This window comes from Protomyctophum bolini (genome assembly GCF_963924005.1).
Source record: "Protomyctophum bolini genome assembly, chromosome: 24".
Taxonomy (NCBI): domain Eukaryota; kingdom Metazoa; phylum Chordata; class Actinopteri; order Myctophiformes; family Myctophidae; genus Protomyctophum; species Protomyctophum bolini.
In genome coordinates, this window is record NC_137885.1 from 10,233,315 (window position 1) to 10,250,814 (window position 17,500).

Sequence of the window (17,500 nt, forward strand, 5' to 3'; positions counted from 1 at the left end):
GTGCGCGCGCGCGTGTGTGTGTGTGTGTGTGTGTGTGTGTGTGCGCACGCACGCAGGTTTTTATTAATTTGCCTTTGTGCATGAGTTGTTTGTGTCTCTAATGTGTGTCTTTGGGGATGTGTATGCGGGTTTTCAACAATACGATAATTTCTCTATTATTTATACCGTGACACCTAGAGCTGTGTGTGTGTGTGTGTGTGTGTTAGAGAGAGAGAGAGAGACAGAGACAGAGCAACGCGTGTGTGTGTGTGTGTGTGTGTGTGTGTGTGTACAATATGTGTGCCAACTCGTTTCAACAATGCATCTCTCTTTGTGTGCGTGTCTCGCTTCCTACCTGGGAAAACATTTACATGCGTATAACGTTGCACGGTTCATCGGCCCTCTGCGCTCCTCGGCGCGCACCCCCCCCCACCGCCGGGGCATGTATAATGATGAATATTCCGTACCAGCTGGAGGTTAAGCCTCCTGTGCGCTCCTATAGCGTGGCATTCAGTAACATTATCTCCGCTATGCCCGCTATGGGCGCGCAGAGTGCCGGAGTATACGCAGCCTATGCCCTGTGAGGTGCAGCGCTGCTGGCATGTCAGGCATCCAAACGCAGGACTGGAAATTAGTCTCCGTTTCCAGTGGTGTACAGTATAATAAATACCGTACCTACGTGGGTGTTGTACTTGAGTATTTGTTTTTTTTTGCAAAGCTATTTCAAATATCCTATCTACGTGTATGCTCACAACACATCAACTTATCCGCTATCTTCTCAATTTCTCACATTCTTGCTGTATTTACAACAGACCAGTGTCTGTGAATTACTTTATTTTTATCATTATTCATTTGACTCATTTAAAAGTAGGACTATAGCACAAAACAAGTAAAAGGCCTGTGTCATTTTGTTTTACTTTTGACACATGTATTCCAAATGTACTGACAGTAACCATTGTCCCATTGTCACACGTTTCTTTTCAAAGGTTCTCGAACTTTGTCAAAATCTTTCAAAAATAGCCGATCGAAGAGATGTAATAAAATACAGGGCATCAGTCGTCGATGTGTATGTTTCTAAAATCTGCAGCCCCAACTGGTAACTAAATCTGTCAAATAATTGTAGTGGCGTAAACGAGTACAAATGTCTGCCTCTGAGATGTGTAGTGGAGTATAAGGTATAAGTATAAAGGTATTGGACAAACTCGAAACACTCAAATTAAGTCCAAGCACGGCAGAAATTGTACTTGGACACATAAGTACTCGAGTGCATGCACTTTATTTACCGCACACCACTGCGAGTAGCGTGCCTTCTCGGAGAGGTGCAGCTCTCTGGCATGCGAGGCATCCGCGCAGGACTGGAAATTAGTGTCTATTTTGGCTCGCCGCGGCTCTCGCCAGCTGTCTCGTCGTGCCCAGAGCAGCGGGCTCTCCCGCTCTCACAGATTCCACTCGTACACACGCTGTAATTGGGCTGTAACAAGTGGTGGGAGATTTATTTTACTTAAGTAAGAGTGGCGATACCGTAATGCAGGGATATCCGTTCCACGGCATTGAATGTGGTTGAGGGGAGCTCCACACAGACGTTGTACCAATAGTACTTTTACGTTCCTTCAGTACGGTACTTCAAATTCCAATACTTCTATATGTCAATGGTTTACCTGCGACTTCAGCTTCATTGTTAAAGGGATTGTGACATAAAAAAAAGTTTTTGTAGTTTTTCTTAATTTTTTTAATTTAAATTGCACCCAAAAAAACCTGAACTTTTAATATTCGGTAGATTTTCTGTGGTCTGGGGTTTTCTGGCTCAAACAAGTCCTCTGCTTTTCCTGCTGTTTGTGATCGCATAGTCAATGGGATTTGCCAGCAGTTTTCACTGTTTTGCCTGTTTTCATTGCAGCTCAAAAGGCGTCCAAACCCCAGAGAAAACCCCCAGCCCACAGAAAATCCACTGAATGTTCAAAGTTCAGGTTTTTTTGTTTTAACGTCAATTACTTTACTTAAATAATAGTATACTAAGTATAAGTAATACTAAAGTAGTAAAAAAAAAAAAAAAAACTATATTCAAAATCTAAATCTACAAAGACACTTCTATCTAACGTCTTCAAATAAGTGCAGTGGAGTAAAAAGTGCAATCAGTGCCTCTGTAGCAGAGTGGAAGTATAAAGTAGCCAGTGACTTTCCACCCGTGGGTGTAACCCACAAAAACCCCCCAACGCCTCCGTGTTGGAAGGAGATGTGACGTGCTGTGGAGACGACCTTTTTAATCTCGGAGCCTCCACCGCAATTTCCAACACAAGGCCCTGTACAAACTGCTGTGTAGTTTACACTGGTCCTTTAAGGGCACTTAGCGGACGGCTTTCTTTTTCCAAAATGATGATGATTACAGCAAGCGTTACCATAAACTTCCAATCGAGGGAGCTTGTCAACAATCGCTCGCCGCCAGTTAGTGTGGAGTGCAAAGGGTCAGGGGGGTGGTTTCTGAAAGTGGGGTGCCGTAGCAAAATGTGGAAAAGTTTAAAAAACACAAACACTCTATTCTACAATTTCAAAAAAGTTTAAACAATAGAGGAAATAGCCGATCTACAACGTCACAACGACACGTTGTGAGCTTGTGAATCAGCAACCTTTTGGCTATTTTCTAGAACCTTCTCCTTTAACCCATTCTGACCTGAGATCAGATTCATACGAGGTTTCCACTGGACACACACTGGTCTGATTAACCCATTCTGACCTGAGATCAGATTCTAAAAATGTCACAGTCGTTCTTCGATTTTTCAAAAATAGCAGACCTACAAGCTCGTAGCGCGCCACTCGGTGGCGCGCTATGAGCTTGTAGATCTGCTATTTTTCAATAGCTAAAGCATAACATGATGCCAACACCAAAATGGGTGCCCGGTCAGAATGGGTTAAAGGGATAGTGCACCCAAAAAATAACTTACTCACCCCACAAAGACTTACATTCATGGATACATGAAAAATTTGGCTTATAGGAATGCAACAAAAAACATATAAGTGCTCTAAACAAACATTAAACACTAAAGTACTCTCTAAAAGTGGTCTAAGAAACGTTGTAATATCCTCAAAGTCCATAGACTTGGCTGGCAAACGGTTTACGTCATAGGCGCACTAAACAAACTCCCGTAGACTTGGATGGCATATTATGACTTAATCTTCAACAGCCATGATGCATTGGTGGGGCTAGCGTCCCTCACAGACATTATTTGAAATGGGGGTCCGTGGGATAATACATATCGATTTGGGGGTCCTTTTGACATGAACAACTTTGAGAACCACTGGGTTCAGTGGAACAGACGAGAACTGCAGGCATATGCTATATATCTTTGTCTCCATTGTTTTGGCAGGGCTAAACTCATTTCTCTTTCTTTTATTTTCATTTCGAGACCCGTTTCTTGTGTGATAATCCTCTGAACGAGGGCCTGGCTGTTGTTGGAACGGTAGAGCGATGATCAGTCACTTGGACGCTGACATTTACACCTCGTAAATCGTGCCATAAAGCCGCTCCCTCAACCCTTAACCTTTGCAGAATTCCTCTACTGCGCTGTAGCCGGACTTGTTTTGGACCGCACGCAGGAAAATCATCTGGGAGCGTGCAAAATGGAACCAAATGGACCCGCAAGGATCCATTTGTATACGCTCCCATAGTTGCAGTCCTCTGCGATCAAACCGTGAGAGTACAAGTGGACTAATTAAAGGTCAATGTTGGCTTAAAATGGCCCACAGTCTGTCTCCTAAATTCACAGATGTCACAGCGGTGCCAAACGTAAATAGCGTTCATATTTCAAAAGTTATTACAGATTTCACAACAATTGGGTTGGACTGATTTAACTTAATATAGAGACGACTAATATGTACATGCATTGTTAATTATAGTCTGTTGTGGTTTAAACTTCTCATCTTCTCATAGACGTTATAGTGAACCGCGAGAATGTGGTTGAAATGAACCGCTATTGACGAAGCATTCCACAATATTATCATCTAGTGATCACACATCAAAAGCCTGTTAGAACATTTCCTCTCTCTCTCTCTCTCTCTCTCTCTCTCCCGCTCTGCCGTTTCACAGCATTGAATGTGGTCGAGATGAACCGCTGTACAGACCAAGCATTTCACTGACGATTAGCTGTCTTGTTCTTTCGGCTGTATGCACACTGGCAGCCCAAATCAGATGTTTGGCCTTTCCGCACTGGATTGTATATATGTGCAGCAAAACATTCCTTAGCCTTGTTCAGACTGTGGTAAAACTAAACGGACTCTGCAAATTATACTCGTACTATATACTACTAGCATCATCTCTTTTATATGTCTCGATGCATTGAACACACAAGACCCCAATGGAAACAAGCCCTCCGGAGTCGGGGACCTTTTGTCTTAGCATTCATGTACTGTAGATGGAGTTGATAAAATATTCACTAAGCTGGCATTGCACAATGTCTTCTTCTGAGCACTATGTCATTAAGTGATGATGTTAGACATGGTTCACTCAACTTAAGCTGTATAGGACTTGAGCTGTTGTTGAACCTATAAAGCATGTGAAAGAGAGCGAGAAAACAGTCCACGCTAGTGTGACACACACTAAAAGTATGTATCACATTTCTGTGTTTATTTTGTATTGAATACCAGTAGGAGGACTAGTAGTAGTAGGAGGACTACCACTAGGGGCAGTGTGGGGCAGTAACGTGCTTTGATGGACTGTGGAGTGTGGACTTTATCTTGTTGCTGGCTGCCTGCCTTCCTCATTCCAATGATAGCAGCTACAACTGAATGCAGCACCTTTTATTTGTCTCATCTGTCTTCCACTTTTAGGTATGTGTTTAAGTGCACAAGCATTTTATATTGACATGGAACAACATGTCAACATGTTTAGTTAATGGACAAACGTTTTTGAGAATGTATGATTGCAGTATGGTTTGCCTAAATAATATAATAATACAAGTTTCACACTTGTCTTGAACACTGTGAGTTTGTGTGGTAACAACACACAGTTACTGTGTTTTCAAATGGGTAAATCTGTGTTTACTCCACAGAACAAAATGTATTCATTATTGTACCATTGTTTTCATGTAATGCTAATTTGGATATAAACAGTAGCAGCACCCTAGTATTTCTAGCCACAGTGAATGCACTCTAGTATTTCTAGCCACAGTGAATGCCATTATAAGAAAATGTGTATGAATGTAGTTGTCCATCTACAATAAAGTCATGGTTATTTGTTATTGATATTATTATTAATGAAAAGATTGAGCATCTGAAGTGAAGTTATCCACTCTAATACAGACTGATAGACTGTATACTGATTGTTAATAAATGATTCCAATGATAGCAGCTACAACTGAATGCAGCACGTTTTATTTGTCTCATCTGTCTTCCACTTTTAGGAGACATAAATACTGTAGCACTGCCCCGTGCCCGGGAGGTGTTATACTAGTGCTACCTTAAAATGTACAAATCCGACATATTGTGAGCTTGTAGATCTGCTCTATTTTTAAAAGATGTTAATACATTTGAAAACTTGACATGGGACATTCTGCATAAAGAATACATTCTACTTTTGGTACTTAAATACATTTTGATGCCAATACTTTTGTACCTTTTACAGTACATTTTGAATTCCGGACGTTTACGTTTTTAAGTACTTCTGGACTAGAAGTCGATTTGGGGGTCCTTGACATGAGAACCCCAGGGAACCCCATGTCTAATCTCCCTCTCTCTCTCTCTCTCTCTCTCTCTCTCTCTCTCTTCTCCAGCGCTGAGCTATGAGAACGCGGTGGACTCGTGCTCGGAGAGCGAGCTGGACGAGGACAAGCTGCCGGCGTCGGAGGAGGAGGCGCTGCTCAACGGGACGGGCTCGCCGGCCTGCAGCCTCGCCAACGGCGCCGACGGCGGCTGCTGCGACGCGTCGCCGCTGCCCGACAGCCACCGCGGCGGCGGCGCGCTCTCCTCCAAGGAGGACGAGGACGAGGAGATGAGGGACAGCGGCGTGGAGCACATCTGGCACGACAACGACATGCTGAGCGCCTCCGTCGACGGCACCGGTGAGACCAGTCGCCACAGCGCTTTTTTCTTAACCCATTCTGACCTGAGATCAGATTCATACGAGGTTTCCACTGCAGGACACACACTGGTCTGATTAACCCATTCTGACCTGAGATCAGATTCTAAAAATGTCAGTCGTTCTTCGATTTTTCAAAAATAGCAGACCTACAAGCTCGTAGCGCGCCACTCGGTGGCGCGCTATGAGCTTGTAGATCTGCTATTTTTCAATAGCTAAAGCATAACATGATGCCAACACCAAAACGGGTTCCCGTTCAGAATGGGTTAATATCGTAGCTGGTTCTCAGACGTTTTCATGTCACGGACCACCACGACACTTTGGTTTGGTGAATGGACTGCGGTGTCACGCGAAAGCATCGAATGTACAGTATATAGCAGATCCAGGACTTTTGCTCGTTTTGGAATTTGACTCTTGAAAAGTATAATTTTGGGACATGACAGAAGACAGTGGACATAACGGAGACAGTGTATTTGGCCACAGAGCATCTAACACATTGTTGTGCCTGTTGTGTGTGTGTGTGTGTGTGTGTGTGTGTGTTGGGGGATAACATGGTAAAATGTGTTGTTGTTTAGTGGACCCCCCTGGACTGAAGGACCCCTGGGGGGGTTCCTGGACCCCACTTTGAGAATCCTGACTTTTTTCACCTTCAAGATTAGGGTATTTTACTGGGGACTGATTAGTCCAACTAGTCTATAGTCTACTGTTGGTCAGCTTTCATCTCTTCTTATTATTCTCATTCTCATTCTCTCTCTCTCTCTCTCTCTCTCGCACGCGCGCGCGCACGCACACACACACACAACCAACCCCAAAAAGTGGCGGAATTGCATATTTTTCCATTATCAGTTCACATGTCTTCCTTTAAGATAGAAGATACATTATCTTCCGTGTTTACAGAATCTCAACATAAACCATCATTAGTGTCCTGGGCTGTCTTACCTCTCCTGACACCCCATAATGAGATGACTTGGTAAAGGCAAGGAGAGGTTATTTGTAGAGCACATTTCAAACAACAAGCCCACTTGAACCCCCAGCATACATATTCTGGAGCAGGGGTTAGGGGCAACGTTGATGACGAAAGGGGACACGCATTATAGTTCCACACTCACTCCGAAACAGAAACCTTGTCTCTCCATATTTCAATGTATTTTTTTCCCGTTCCTTTTTTCATGTCCAGTTTTTTTGAGTTTTTGATGAGTTTGTAGTCGCAATGGGTTTATATAGGAAGGGGGAATAATGTTAAAATATGTACATATTGAACCAAGCCAGGTGCACTGCACACAAAAGGCCTGAGTAGGCGTTGGTGCAAGTGAAATAACTCCTTTAACTCTGAGCGTGTGCAGATGAAACCACCTGGACCCATAAGGGTCCAACGTTGCCCATGCAACCATAGGGGTCCATTTGGTTTCATATGCACATTATGCTTCAGTGTGACAAATGGATATACATTGAACAATTGAGGATTTTAACTGTGGGTCCTTGTCCAGACGCCAAAAGCGACCGACTCCATATCTCGCTCTCAATGGCGAAAGGACTCTGCGTCGGGGGAGGGACGGGGGACGCGTGATGGCCCCAGTCACGGATGCTCACAAGATAAATACGTTTAATTAGCGCCGCGGTGTAATCATTAAAGGAAGCCAGCCTTGCTGCAGAAGTCATTAACAATCTTAAATGAAATTTTTATTTTTATGATAGCCATTTACATGTATAATAAGAGTCAATGATTCTCGGCGAGTGGGGGGAAGCGGCTTCCTCTTTTGACGGGGGAACGGAGTGCGGCGCGAGAGAGAGTGTGTGTAAGACAGAGGCATTTAAATGAAGCCCAGCCTCCCGTGCTATTCATTTTAGCTAATGAACTAGCGAGAGAGAGAGAGAGAGGGGAAAGGGAGTGAAAAGTAAGGAGAGAGAAAAAATGGGGGGGGGGGGGGGGGTATTCAGACATCTAAAATTTTAATTCAGGGGAGAATTGCACATTTATTATGGGGGAGGGGAATGGTCTGAGAACTACAGTGAGAACTACAGTACTTGTTTTACTTGAGTCAAAGAACAGTACAGGATACCATGCACAGTGTAGGAACACTCAGCATGGTACAAGTCCTGCATCCAACATTTTAGTTGACTAAAGTATTGCTTTCAACACTGTACTCTGTGTACCAAGCCGACTCATTGTGCAGAATGGTCCATTTCGCCATCACATGGATTGGATCATTGGATCGTACATTTGTAATTATAGTTAATGCATTAATGTGTTCATCACTTCAATGCTTGCAGCTGGTTTGAATGACTTCATGTATATATACCTACAGTATGATAATGGGTCATTGTTTATCACCGAATGCATGTTTTGTATTAATAATCAGTACAGGTTATAAGCACACTATTTGGGATGCAGTGGACGTAAACGTGTATAGTAGATTAAGTATCTGAATGGAAACAGTGCAAAACCTCTAAAGATTAGGTGTGTGTGTGTGTGTGTGTGTGTGTGTGTGTGTGTGTGTGTGTGTGTGTGTGTGTGTGTGTGTGTGTGTGTGTGTGTGTGTGTGTGTGTGTGTGTGTGTGTGTGTGTGTGTGTGTGTGTGTGTGTGTGTGTGTGTGTGTGTGTGTGTGTGTGTGTGTGTGTGTGTGTGTGTGTGTGTGTGTGTGTGTGTGTGTGTGTGTGTGTGTGTGTGTGTGTGTGTGTGTGTGTGTGTGTGTGTGTGTGTGTGCGTGCGTGCGAGCAAGCGAGTGCTGATAGCAGGGCGTTGCTAAAAAGGAGCACAATCTCTCCTGGGTGAATAAGAGTTAAGAAGAATAGAAATCAAGTGACCAAACCAAAAAAGTACAGTAATTGAATACATGTACCTACAGTTATTACTCTGCTCCACCGTCTCGTTTGTACAGTCGAACATCGTCTCGTATCGTTCTACGAGAGAGCGAGAGAGAGAGAGAGAGAGCAAAGGGGGGGGGGGGGGGAATCCTAAAAGGTTGGAGTAAATAAATCAAGATAAGGAATAAACAAGGTTGCGCAGCGTAGCGTAATTGTTTATTTGATAAAGACCCGCGGAGCCGTAATGTCTGTAATTCAACTATGGTGCAATTCGCGGAGATAATGCACTTCTCATGTGATAAAGCGAGTGTGCCATATTTGGGAGAACGAGGCGAGTTCATTAGATTGTTTGGGGGGAGTCTCTTTCCCAATCTTGTGGGTGCCTGCGCGTGTGTGCTTGCGTGCGTGCGTGCGTGCGTGCGTGCGTGCGTGCGTGCGTGCGTGCGTGCGTGCGTGCGTGCGTACCGCCCCCCCTTTCTGCCTTTTGCTGGTGCCTTAGTGTCTGCACAGATACCTCAGCACATAACTTAGTTCTTAGATAAGGGAGACTTTTTCTTTCACTCCTAGCTTTTTCCTCCTCTCTCCCTCTCTGTCATAGAATGCCACACACATACAGACACATACAGATGCACTGTCAGGACTCCTTTTTCCACCAAAAATAACTTTGGTTCTATAGTCTAGAACTGGTTCCATTCTATAGATTCTTGGAACCTTTGGTGTTTTCACGGAACGGGCAGACTTTATTTATTTTTTGTTCCAGTTCCGATCCCAACTTTTAGGGTTCTGAAACCGATTCATTTCCAGTGGAAAAACTCTGAACTGGTTCAATGTTTGGTGGGAAAAGAGGAACTGAACCGGTTCAACCCCGGTGGAAAAGAGGCCTGCAGAGTTAAAGACCTGTAAGTGTCCATTTGGGCCGCTGGTGGTCCCCGGACCAGCCGTTGATTACCAGCCGTCTTTTGTAACAAATGGGCTATATGCACACAGAATAGTTGTATGCTGCCTGCACCGTGCACAATGCAGCCTATACCCTTCAGTTGTATGCTGCCTGCAACGTGCACAATGTAGCCTATACCCTTCAGAAAACATCTCACTCTCATCCAATCCCAATCAAAAGGAATTAAATGTCCCACCGGAATACAAAAACAAGCAGAACGAACGTTCAAGAAGCAATCAAGTGGAATCAAAAAGGCTGAGAAATGATGGTCTGGAAGGTGTGTGTGCCGTTTTAAATCCATGACACACTGCAGTTGAAACAGTGCCACGATTCTGTCTCTCTCTCTCTCTCTCTCTCTCTCTCTCTCTCTCTCTCTCTCTACTACGGTGTGGTGTTCAGTGTGTGCTGGTTGGTTGTGTCCTTGACATTCCTCCGTCCTGCACGTCGGTGGAGGAACGTGTGACATCATCACCGTTATACTCCTGACAGCACGGATTCCAATAAATCTCCCCCTGTCTGTCTGTCTGTCTGTCTGTCTGTCTGTCTGTCTGTCTGTCTGTCTGTCTGTCTGTCTGTCTGTCTGTCTGTCTGTCTGTCTGTCTGTCTGTCTGTCTGTCTGTCTGTCTGTCTGTCTGTCTGTCTGTCTGTCTGTCTGTCTGTCTCTCTGTCTCTCTGTCTGTCTCTCTGTCTCTGTCTCTGTCTCTGTCTCTGTCTCTGTCTCTGTCTCTGCCTCTGTCTCTCTCTGTCTCTGTCTCTGTCTCTGTCTCTGTCTCTGTCTCTGCCTCTGCCTCTGCCTCTGTCTCTCTCTCTCTCTGTCTGTCTCTCTGTCTCTCTCTCTCTCTCTCTCATAGCCGTGGGTCGGAATGGCTGTGGGTCGGAATAGCGGCTTATAGAAAGCTCCCAGAATTGGGACGTCATGCAGGGTTCTTGTGGTTACTCAGGACATGGAGAAGGTAACCCACGTTTTCAACCGCACCTTTCATTCTAAAGAGCGACCGCTCGTAAAATGAAAGAAAGCTAAAACATAAAACGCAAAGCTAACAAGTGGGAGTGTTTTGAAACCAAGCAATGGTGGACGGAGTAATGTAAACATGTATAACCTCACAGCCGCAACGGTGCTCTACATCTGAACATCTCCTCCGGTCCTCACACCCCTGACTGACTGATTTACACACATAGCCTAACACAACACATGTTGGATGTAAAGACAGTAAATACATAACTCAAAGGGTTTGGATGAAAACCTTTTGACCTTAAGTTCTTTCTTGGGACTCAAGGAGACTCTTTGAGACTCCGCCAGTCATCAAATTATATTGGCTTAAGAAAAATGGGAAAAAAAAGAAAAAAAGATTGCCGTGGCCATTCCATTGCCAAGACTCCATGGCGCGAGTAAACGCTAAACGGTAATTTTGGAGGTGAACTATCACTTAAAATGACCAATACTCTTGTTCTTCTACTCAAATAAATGTTGAATGCCGGACTCTCTATACATTAAAGGACCACTTAACACTTTTCAACCTATCTTCATATAATAGGTCCTCACTAATAATCATACTTGGTCTGTGTCTCATGGGAGGGGTGTGGGCAGTTCAGAAACAAAGTGTGCTATTCTATCATGAACATTAGTGAGGACCAATTATATGAAGATAGGTTGAAAAGTGGTGAAGTGGCCCTTTAAGTAAAACAGTACTTTTCCCACCACTGGGTTACATGTTGTTAGTCCATATACTACCTTGTACTTGGACGGTGTCTCTGTGACCGCAGACACACGGGAGGGATCCAAGGTAAACACTGTATGAGTGTGAGGATAAGAAACAACACGCACGCACGCGCACACACACACACACACACACACACACACACACACACACACACACACACACACACACACACCTCCCCTCCTCCCTCTTGAATCAGACAGAAAGTATGCAGGCAAAATGTGATTACCCCAAAACAAACACTGCAGCCCAGAGGACGAGAGAGTGGGGGGGAGAGAGAGAGAGAGAGAGAGAGAGAGAGAGAGAGATCTGATACTTGTGGGTTTATATTTTTTTATCTGACGATCAGTGAACAAAGTTTTTTTTTGTTTTTGTTTATTTATTTATTTTTCTCCTTCCTAGCTTATGTTTATTTTTCTCTGACTGCGCCTGTGGTCTTTAAGTCATTTGGCAGAGATGCAAACTTATTTTAACACGCACGCACGTACGCACGCACGCACGCACCCGCACACATACACATACACACACACATAGAGCAAGAACACACGCACATATTCACACGTGCACACGCACACGGAGGAACGGGAGGAAAGCTAAACCACAAAGACGGAGAGAAGTAACGTTTCCCTGCTCATTCTAAACGAGTGTGTCCTTTTACAGGCAGAGCTTCTTTCATTCTAAACGAGTGTGTCCATTTCAGGCAGAGCTTCTTTCATTCTAAACGTGTGTGTCCATTTAAAGGCAGAGCGTCTTTCATTCTAAACGAGTGTGTCCATTTCAGGCAGAGCTTCTTTCATTCTAAACGAGTGTGTCCATTTAAAGGCAGAGCGTCTTTCATTCTAAACGAGTGTGTCCTTTTACAGGCAGAGCGTCTTTCATTCTAAACGAGTGTGTCCCTTTTACAGGCAGAGCTTCTTTCATTCTAAACGAGTGTGTCCTTTTACAGGCAGAGCTTCTTTCATTCTAAACGAGTGTGTCCATTTAAAGGCAGAGCTTCTTTCATTCTAAACGAGTGTGTCCTTTTCAGGCAGAGCTTCTTTCATTCTAAACGAGTGTGTCCATTTACAGGCAGAGCTTGTTTCATTCTAAACGAGTGTGTCCATTTTCAGGCAGAGCTTCTTTCATTCTAAACGAGTGTGTCCATTTCAGGCAGAGCTTCTTTCATTCTAAACGAGTGTGTCCATTTCAGGCAGAGCTTCTTTCATTCTAAACGAGTGTGTCCATTTCAGGCAGAGCTTCTTTCATTCTAAACGAGTGTGTCCATTTCAGGCAGAGCTTCTTTCATTCTAAACGAGTGTGTCCTTTTACAGGCAGAGCTTCTTTCATTCTAAACGAGTGTGTCCATTTACAGGCAGAGCTTCTTTCATTCTAAAAGAGTGTGTCCTTTTACAGGCAGAGCTTGTTTCGACACTGGCGTTTATCTGTCAGACGCAGCAGGAGAATCTTTAACCTTCAGAACCTTCAATCCATGGTTAAAGTATACTTGAACCCCATATTATGGTTGAGTGGAGTCCCTCAGTTTATTATGTTCTGTGGGGAGTGCATGGTGTGGTGTAAAGCTAAGGAAAACTCCAACGTCCTTAACCATTTTCAACCTGCATGGTCTCCCTATTTTGAACATGCTTGCTGCAGTAAAAACGTAGAGCTATATACAAGCTCGCAAAAGCATCTTTTGATGGCAATTCGTTTGTACTATTACCAAGGACAAGCCTATATTTACACCGCAGTATTGCTGCTTTTACTTGACGTACTGTAAAATATCAGAGTACTCGTGTTACAGTTCCATAAGGCCTTTCTACTCTGATGAACAATCCCAGTCGCTGTTTGAACGTAGACGCACACGCAGTAACAATAAACTCTTCATGACCTACCTCATCAAAACACACAAACACAAGAGCACACACGCACGCGTGTGTGTGCGCGCGCACACACACACACACACACACACACACACACACACACACACACACACACACACACACACACACACACACACACGTTTGTGTCTGCTGCCACTCGCGCCCCTCTTCCTCATTCTCGGAAGCTACCTTGATTGAATTTTTTTTACAGACAGGCAGGAAGGAGGTACCAGGGACTCCTTTAAGTTAATTGTGGAGACGCCGTGTCCTCCCGCCGACCGACCGGCCCCTCCTCTGAGAATTCCACCCCAATGTCAACCCGCTCTGTTTACGAGCCGTCAGTCACACGCACGCTTATGTTTACTGTCCGCTCACCTGTGCCAGGAGGGGGCGGCGTGCACGTCCGTCCGTCCGTCCGTCCGTCCATCCGTCCCTCCAGCCGTCAGTCCGTCCCTCCCTCCCTCCATGGCACACTGCTGCGAGCCATTATCCTGATTAGCACCTCGAGAACCTCGCCCCGAAACTCTTTAGCGATCAACAAATGTATAACCAAATGAACCCGTACGGGTCTATTTGGTTACATTTGAGATGCAAATGCATTAAGTGTGTGTGATATGGGGGTTGTGTGTGGCTCTGTGGATTAACCCATTCTGACCGGGAACGCATTTTGGTGTTAGCATCATGTTATGCTTTTAGCTATTGAAAAATAGAAGATCTACAAGCTCATAGCGCGCCACCGAGTGGCGCGCTATGAGCTTGTAGGTCTGCTATTTTTGAAAAATCGAAGAACGACTGCCTTTTTTAAAATCTGATCTCAGGTCAGAATGGGTTAATCAGACCAGTGTGTGTCCAGTGGAAACCTCGTATGAATCTGATCTCAGGTCAGAATGGGTTAAGCAAGGCATTAATGACGGCTGGGTTTAGTTTAGAGGGTTCAATTCCCTGCTGGTTTTCTGGTCCAGTCTACAAAATGAGTGATTTGCTGCTTTGCTCGACTCTAAACCGGTGGTTCTCAATTTGGGGACCCCCAAGGGGTCCTTGAGGGGTCCCGTTTCTATGCCTATGACTGACTGGCTGGCTGACTGATTAAATTGGGGCCCCACAGATGAAAATCATATGAAATGGGGGGTCCGTGGCCATGAATGTTTGCACGCAGGTTGCTATATGCTTTCAAACACATAACATTAATATAACGCGGTAAGTCGCGATGTGGCTCGCATCGGTAAAGCAAGCCCGTTAACAACAGACGTGTGTGTGTGTGTGTGTGTGTGTGTGTGTGTGCGTGTGTGTGTGTGTGGTATGAAGTCACACTCCTTTGTATAAAGACATCGGAAACATAACGACACACACGAGAGAAGAAACGGCCGTGAAGTAGCGTAGCATGCTTGTGTGTGTGTGTGTGTGTGTGTGTGTGTGTGTGTGTGTGAGTCCCAGCGAGCTGGTAATGACTCGGGTGTGTGCGCTGTGCGCCGGGCGGGGGTCCTGTGATTGCTCAGGTGGGAGGCCGCCGCGGCTCATATTTAATCTCCGTTTGGGGGACGGGGGGACGGGGGGGGGGCGGACGGCGTCTCTCTCGTGTCTCCTTTAGTGGCGTGGCGCTCGGCTCGGCGTGTTGTCGCCGCTTAAAGGTAAACACGCCGCTGTCTGCTGCACACGATAGCATTCATTAAGAGTGATGTTGCGGACACGCGTCACGCTGCGCTGCACCGCTGGGACGTTATTGGTACACCTCTCTCTCTCTCTCTCTCTCTCTCTCTCTCTCTGCTTCTAAAGCACCGACTACAACACAACATGGGGTTGGAAACACACAGAGGGAGCTGATGAATTGAAACTCAAACAAGGTGCTCTGTTGTACACGGGGGACGAAGTCGACCAAACGAAAACAAAAGAAAGAAAGAAAAAAAGTCCAAAGCAAACCAAGGCACTGAGGCTCGTTCTTACTAGAATAAGACAGTCTTAATATTGTACTGGCAAGATGTTTAATGCAAAAACGTTTTCCTATTTTATTTACCCAGGGTATAGTGGCTATAAGCACAAGTGCTCATTTACAGCAAAATCCGGTGTTGGGGGTGAGTGGTGGCCATTCACTTCCTCACCCTCGGGGGAATCGAACCGGCAACCTTCCGGCAACAAGGGCGCTCCTCTAACCTTTTACGCCACAGCTGCCCTTTTTGGTGACTCTTGTGCTGTTTCTTTCACACGTGACGTGTAATCTTTGTTTTATTATCTTGCAGATGAAATGAAAGATGATTTCGACGTCCTGGGGCCTGACTCCGGCCTACAATCAGTCGGGAATGGTACAGGTGAGTTCATTTTTTTTTAAGTCAGTACTGTTACGTATAGTTCACAGTACAGTGAACTATCGAGTTATGAAATGAAAATGGTTGAGAATCTCTGCTAGAGCCGTAAAAAAGATCTTCTCTTATGGGGGATAATGAGTATCATTTCGGGGGTCCTTGACATGAAAAAGGTTTGAGAACCACTGCTGTATGTGTGTTGTCTGATGAGTACCAGGTGTGTCAGTATTTTATCAGCGCTGATTACGGAACTCGGTAACGCCAATAATCACGGTAAAGCACATGCACCCTCTCGTGTAAATATTGCTTAAGTCGAGTCCAATGATTTTTCTGGGTTCCTGATTACGTATACCTACTAGTCTAGAGTAGATCTTTATGTCGACACTTTATTCTTCGTGACAGTTTGTGTCTCGACTGTCTCGTAAAGTGTGTGAATCTCCTGCCGCAACCAAGCTCTTCCCGTCGTGTATACAATTATTAAGACCACGGGGCTGATTTCCCAGCCAGACGCCCCCTCCCCCACACTCTCTTCCATAATATCCTCCCCAACCAATGATATGTTGGTCCCGACCAATGAATAACCCCCCCCCCCCCCTCCCATATCCCCCCCCACCCACCTCACAAACACACAGACGCACAATGGCAGCTTCAACTCCAAATTCCAATTTCGACTTGGATTACTGTGAGCTTCTATACTGCGTATACGCGCACATGTGTACGTGCGTGCGAGTGCGTAGGGCAGGCCAGTGATGTGGGTTTTTCTGCGTTCCTTCGCTCGCACTTATGTATATTCTCTATTATGTGAGCACATGTGTCAGTGGTTGCATACGTGCGTGTGCGTGTCAGTGTGTGTGTGTGTGTGTGTGTGTGTGTGAGAGTACTACGGAGCCAAAAAACGTCCCCATAGGGCCATATATAAGCACAGTAGGCCTACGATTTAAGAAGTAGACACACTAGTGAGGACCATTTTCATGAGAAGAAAAGCCAGAAAAGATGTTTAGAGTTTATTATACAATGAGAAAGAGATTGAGCTTATGGTCAGGATCAGGCATGTAAAGGTTAAAGTCCAGTTGCTGGAGTTATATGCATGGTTTAGTTGCGTGCCTGGACCGCTGTACCAAAGCTACACAAGTTCTGCGACACATGAACCTCTATACGTACATCTGTCGGTTTAGAATGAAATAATAGCTGAAACTAATACCGTGTACCTACATTTTTTCCGATGTCCTCACAAGATCAGAAATACAGAAATACTGCACGCACGCACACACGCACGCACACACGCACACACGCACACACAGAATGTGAGGCGGGCAACTGTTTTCCATTGTGGTGGGTTTTGGTGAAGTGATTTTTTTTTTTATATTTTCTTTTTTTTCTTCTTGAACGTTTTGTTGCTACAAAAGCAAAGCCCAGCATCAGATCACATGTGATTCCATTTAGAAACACCATGCAGTTGTACTCAAGCATGGGCATCAGCATACATACTTAAAGGACTAAAAGTAAAAGTACTCTTTTTTTTGGGGGGGGTATGTGTCGCAACAATGCATGGAGAATATCAGATCTAAAGGCTTGCGATGTGACTTATAATTGGGCTTACATGGTTATTGCATTGTACATACTAAATCTACAAAGTATAACTTCTTTAAAGTATTCAAATAATATTGTAGTGGAGAAAAAATAAATTTTGTTTTGAAAATATGTAAATGAAGTAAAGTAAAAGTACCCCTAATATTGTTCTTAACCCATTCTGACCTGAGATCAGATTCTAAAAATGTCTTCTACATCCTGACATGGCTTTCTGAAAAAGCCATGTTTCTATGTCAGTCGTTCTTCG

At 44.7% G+C, this 17,500-nt stretch overlaps 1 protein-coding gene across 1 annotated transcript in view; it reads left to right on the forward strand.

Moving 5' to 3' along the window:
- The window catches only part of zeb2b (zinc finger E-box binding homeobox 2b), a gene marked incomplete at its 3' end in the record, with an annotated part of 105,443 nt that overhangs the window by 65,742 nt on the left and 22,201 nt on the right, over positions 1-17,500 (forward strand). Inside the window, 2 exon segments of the mRNA XM_080758516.1 lie at positions 5,742-6,029; positions 15,601-15,669. Of these exon segments, the coding sequence (XP_080614642.1) occupies positions 5,742-6,029; positions 15,601-15,669 (357 nt within the window).